Source organism: Anarrhichthys ocellatus, unplaced genomic scaffold, assembly GCF_004355925.1.
Source record: "Anarrhichthys ocellatus isolate YVR2014 unplaced genomic scaffold, GSC_Weel_1.0 scaffold5, whole genome shotgun sequence".
NCBI classification, from domain to species: domain Eukaryota; kingdom Metazoa; phylum Chordata; class Actinopteri; order Perciformes; family Anarhichadidae; genus Anarrhichthys; species Anarrhichthys ocellatus.
In genome coordinates, this window is record NW_022280035.1 from 702,918 (window position 1) to 708,917 (window position 6,000).

Here is a 6,000-nt window from a genome sequence, read left to right on the forward strand (position 1 = left end):
AGTGTTTATTAAAATGTCTCTTCTCATACACGTCGGTCCCTGGATTATAATGAATCTGCCCGCTGAATCGTTACCTGCACTATTAGTGGAGGTGTTGATTTACTGTATGCTATAATGTTAAGGGTTGTGCAGCCAGCAGGGAAATCTGCTCTGCTCTCCAGTCATAAGTGCAACATTACACATCGGCACAACAGTAATGATTGAGGTAGAACTGAGTTCAGGAGCGGCGGCTGGTGTGTGTTACTGGGGATCCTGTTTAATTTTACACACAACATTACCAACGTTAAAGCAACACAATCCTCTTCATTTCCATGTCCAGACTGTTTTTATTTTTATTTTGAAGGAGTGGATCTGGTCTGCTCTGCCTTTGTCGAGGTTAGAAGGAGTAATAAAGTTTGATGTCTTGGTTGTACACTATAGTGTACATTTAGAATGTGTCCGTTCCGCACAGCGTAATTGGTCGATGCCTTTGTTTGTCGTGTGAAAGCTGCTAAAAAAAAACAACAGAATTACGCCTTTTTTTCTGAAAAGAACCAACAATTCAAAAAAATATCTTGACATCCAAATGAATTGCAGGAAGGAAAACGCCCCTGTGGTGTGTAAAGTCCTTACGTTTAGCATAATTAATGATTGATCCAATATTTACTCAACTAATTACAGAAATGATGCCCCCCCCCTCTCGTCCACATTCATTCATCGTCAAAAGAGAGACAGAGAGCATTTCCACACCTCTCCCAACTCAATCTCAATTAATGAATGGGAAGGCGAGCCGTAAATTTGGGTTATTAAAATGGCCTCAGCGCTCCATTGAGTCTAGAAGTATGTGTGTAATTAGCAAATGAGCAAATACACTGGAGCGGAGAAATGGAGTTGTTTTCAATTAAGGCCTACAAAGCAGAACGCACTTAGCTGGTGGACCAGCCACGACTTGATAGGTCTGCTTGGTGCTTAAATTGACAGGAGGAGAACCCATTACAGCAGCAGGCGAAGAAGTGAATATAGTTATGAACCTGCGTCCGTCACTTATTGTCACGCAAAGGTGTTCTGGGAGCTGGTCTTTGTGTCATTAATGAGGAAGAACATTAGGTATTGAGCTACAAGAGTGCGAGCAAGTTGCATTTGTGTGTATGACATTTCAGCATACATAATCCCATTAAATGCAGTCAGTTATGTGAGTGGAACGTTTGGCAGCAGTTCTGTGTTTTTCCCTGTTGAAAATCAGCCAAAGCCTTTGTTGTGGAGTTGGCTCAGTCAGAGCATGAATGAATGGATTAGATATGAGCCTAAGTCACACAAAAGAGAGAGAGAGAGAGAGAGAGAGAGAGAGAGAGAGAGAGAGAGGTTGTGTTTCCTGGTTGTGACTTTATTAAAGTCCATTTTAATTCCCCGCACAAAGCCGTGATACACAAAGAGAAGCTTTACATCTTATGGGGCAAGAAAGCGACAACCTACGGGTCTAAAAAAATGAAGCGAAAGTTGAAATGTGTTGCAATGTGAAGCTGCATTCTCTCTACTGACCACCAGGGGGCGACTCCTCTGGTTGTATAGAAGTCTATGAGAAAATGACTCTACTTCTCTCTTGATTTATTACCTCAGTAAACATTGTAAACATGAGTTTATGGTCTCAATCTCTAGTTTCAAGTCTTCTTCAATACAGCATGATGTTCATTTAGTACATTATGGTCCATTTAGAGTCAAACAGACCATAAAGCAGGGTATGCTTTAGGGCGGGGCTACACAGTGATTGACAGGTCTCTACCAGAGCGTTGTCTGGTTATCGTCTTACAACCCTTTCATTGTGTTTTCATGTGAAGACAGAGAGAAATTGAGTCCGAGAGGAATAAAAACACAGATAAATATGACAGAATCTCACTAATGGAGTCGGTTGCGTCACAAAAACAAAATTACCGCAGAAAAAAACACCACAGCAACCAGGACTCTACACAGCCAATGCTGGTAGAAATAATATATGGAATGTAATTACCATATTAAGATATGTTGTTGACAGAGGGGTGAAGTGCCACATTGTGCAGAATGTTAAAGAGAATATGGTGATACCACTTTTACACTTGGGGGCTGAAAGGCAATAAAAAACCTAAGTGCTCCTTTTAATCAAAAGAACGACATCTGTTTGCCTTTAGATGCTTACAAGCTTCTACACTTTATGTTTGCTGTTAATTTAGGTTAAATTTGTGCTCATTATGTGAAATGCCATGTAATGCCTTCTACTTAATCTTGTGTTTTCATACCATTCTATCCCGAGCCTATTATAAATATAATGTTATTCATTTATAAATCTGTTGGTCTGTGCTGTTGAAATCTTGCTCTGTGCAGCACTTTGGGCTGTGAGATTGTATGAAAGCTGTCATATAAATAATGTTGGGTTGAGTTTGTAAATAATCTCTGATAACAGATTCACGTGTCGGTAACGGGACAGGGTTTTGGTCATCGGGAGCGTTCTGGTTTCTGTTTCTAGTCACACACGTCGTCTCTAAACTCAAACTCCAGACTGCGTTTTCTACGTTGTGATTTACGATTTTACTACCCGACCTCTTATTCAGCACCTTGACCATAACGTTTTCTGCTTCTTGTGTGTTCCAGCTGCGTCCGGGCGAAGCCTTCACTGTGTATCACACCAGTCCTACACTGTCCAGTCTGTCCAAACCAGTGGTGCTGTGGACTCAGCAGGACGTCTGCAAGTGGCTTAAGAAACACTGTCCTCACAACTACCTGACCTACGTAGAGGCCTTCTCCCATCACGCCATCACAGGTACAGTAAGACGTTGTAGCGTCACTGAGATCCTACATGTCTGATAGTGATTATTTTGTTGAAATGAAAAAGCTAATTTGCACTTTTGCAACTGTTAAACGTGCAGAAATGGAGTTGTTGAAGCAGACCTTGTCCATTGACCTCTGCTCCTTTTAATAAGCCCAGCAGTGAAGACTAAGACATTGCAGAACCGAATGCCATAAAAGGCTTAGCAAATGTCACACAAAGTTGTATTTTTAGGTTCGTGGTTCCACGGCTTAGCTTTTTCAACTGGAAACAGGTTTACACTCAAATCTCTTCCAAAAGGAGATTTAAAAGGCTTTCATTCATGTGAGGTAACGGAAAAGGAGTGCGGCCTATTTTTGGAGTAGAAAGGGGGAAGCTGCAGGAAAATAATGGTGGGTTATCGTGTATCGAGCTCAAACAACACCTCCACCCACACACACACAAGCACATGTGCACAAAAACCCAACAGACACGCATGCACAGGTACGTGCAAATGTGCACACATTTATTCACACGCATTGGCCGACCAGACGGCAGAGCGGTTTCTTTTTTAGCTTCTTACAGAGAACAGATTGCTGTTCTGCGCCGTGGGGTCAACCAACACTCGCTTACATTTGCACGCACACACACACACACACACACACACACACACTGTCTTCAGGGTTAACAATGCTGCCAGCGTCACAGTTACAGCAGCTCTGATCTGATCATTTTTATTTATGTATTCTCAAACTGAGAGAGAGGCAGAGAGGCTTAGATCCAATTGTCATCATGCATTCACTTGTCCAGCTGGATTTCATTTTCCCGGAGTTATTAGCTCCTGCGTTTTGTTGTGCAAATGTCGGGTGAATATGTCGCTGATGCATACACGGCATACAATGAACAGAAGGATGTTGGATCTCACCAACAGCCGAGAAATGAATTCCGAGTCCCTATCATCTTAGTTCAGTGACCCAAAAGTAATTGCGTCTCTCTCAGCGAAGGCGCAATTACAGTGCAACAAGCTGCCTGAGGAGATGAGTGTAGCTTCTTCAGCGTCGCTTGATTTCTCATGTGTGTTTTCCCTGTGTGTGTGTGTGTGTGTGTGTGTGTGTGCGTGTGTGTGTGTGTGTGCGTGTGTGAAGATTCGTGCTTCCATCTTCTGTCGGACTTTTATTAATTTCATCGCGGCCGTTTTTTATTATCCCGCCTGTTTTATTGTTGGTGGGAGTAGACAAGATTTAGATACGGTGAGAAATAGATTGTCGGACTTTGTGTGCAGTGTGATTATGATTCTGTTCCCCCACACTGTGATGTATGTGGAGCTGGTGATGAATTGAGTTCCCTATATCACACACTGTGATTGCTTCTAGGTTGACGGGCACGCCTGATCTGGCTTTTTGTGTGCAGCAGAATCCCTTCCTCATTTTTGAGGCATTTGCACTTTATTTGAATAATTGAGTTTGAGCAACTTTACTTTATTCTTCTTGTCAGAGAGAAAAGTACTTCACTATTTACTTGACAGCTGTAGTTAATAGTTATTTGCCGATTAAGGTTTTTCATGCTGAATATAAGCTGTGATTGCTTGTAAATACTCTACAGAATCATATATCATCTGTGTGGTGAAGCCGTTTGTTTCTGAAAGGGGCTTTTCAGCGTAATAACTACTTTTAAGACGCTGTCTTCCTTATCACAAAGCATTTTTTGGGGTATTCGTTCCAGCAGTAATGCGTCAGATGACACTCAATAGAGTGCTAGAAGGGTGATGTATTTCTGTAGGCCAACCGTAGAAGTTAGCATCAAAAAAACAATCAAAAAAACAATGAAAAGCCAATGAGATTTATCTATTAGATTTTAGATACTTGCAGAAAATTGCCTCTGTTGCAAAACAAGTCGACCACGTTTTGTTCATCAAGACAATGAACAAAAAAATGAACACAAGTTTTATGATATTGTTGAACATTACGACTATAAAGGAGCTCCACCACGGTCACATGACTTCACGTCTCCTCCACCAAGCTAAAGGAGGACGAGTGTTCTAGTGAGGACGTTTAGCCTCCTTTACACTCTTTTTTAAAGACACGTAAAGAAGATTCTAAACTCACCAAAGGGGTTTTTACTGACCTGTTATATATCGTAGAACTAAACGTTAAACACAGACTTTATTTCAGGCAAAAAACACATTCAAATATCACATTGACTTTGATACGAGGGAGCAGGAAGTGCAAAAAATGCTGACTCATTTCTGGGTTTCAGGACTCATTCCTGCAGCGCTCTATATTGGCAGATTGTAAAAGTTTAATAACCCGGCAGTGAACACGGTGGTGTCGGTGGGATTTAGTGACCAAGACTCTGTTTTCACCCGGTTTCAATACTGTGACCTGTAACTCGATCCGTTCTCAGAATAATGACACCCGATGACACGTCGTCCATCCGAACCAGGTGCTTTTATATTTTATGATTTTATTTTGTTGTCGTCAACATGTCGGTCGGCGAGGCTCGGATCCTTCCTCAGGATTTAGATTTAGTGTTTACAGACGTCAAAAAAAAAGATAAGCTAGACCACCTCCAGATGTGAGGCCTTGCAGACCGGATTATATTCCAGCTGCTGCATGAATTCACACCTTGCAGTGATATTCTTTCCTTATCGCGGTCGTATATGTGGATGCAGGTCAGAATGTTCGTGTGAATTGCAGTTGAAGCAGACAGGATGGAGACTGTAGAAGGAGCCGACAGAACAAAAGAATAGCGGATATTAATAAATGTGACTCCTGGCTGCACTTACCTTGGTGCTGCTGTGTGTACACAAGGTGAGAGACATGTAATACAGCACAGGCCTTCAGGGGGCCGCGTGGACTAAATTGCTCTGCCATCTAAAGGTTGTCCTTTCATAAGGAAGTCTTTACCTTCCTCTCCCCTTCGGATTGCTTTTCAGACGCTTTTCTAAGTGTCATTATTGCCCTATAGCCTATAGAACTGCCTCCCACTTGCCCACAGACGTTGTTAATAAGCAATTTATTTCGAAGCCAAATTGAGAGAAACAATCTCCATTGAAACGGCTTTTGTTTTCGTTGTGTCTTTTCTCTCTTTGACAGCCCTACTTTCCCTATCTGCGGGCAATTATTAGGAGCTGTATTAAGCCTGTCTGAGGGGAATTGATTTGAGCTCCATTCATCTGCTGTGTCTCGTTTGTGTACGCACACACACACACACACACACACACACACACACACACACACACACAC

General features: G+C 42.0%; 1 protein-coding gene across 2 annotated transcripts in view; it reads left to right on the forward strand.

The window, feature by feature from the left end:
- LOC116382149 (sterile alpha motif domain-containing protein 10-like) overlaps window positions 1-6,000 on the forward strand; it is a 50,053-nt gene that overhangs the window by 35,000 nt on the left and 9,053 nt on the right. The window contains exon 3 of one of the 2 annotated variants that reach the window (XM_031844933.1): window positions 2,602-2,770. In XM_031844933.1, coding sequence (XP_031700793.1) covers window positions 2,602-2,770 — 169 coding nt within the window. Of the gene's footprint in view, window positions 1-2,601; window positions 5,951-6,000 lie in introns of those variants that run through there. The other variant, XM_031844932.1, reaches the window with a different exon arrangement.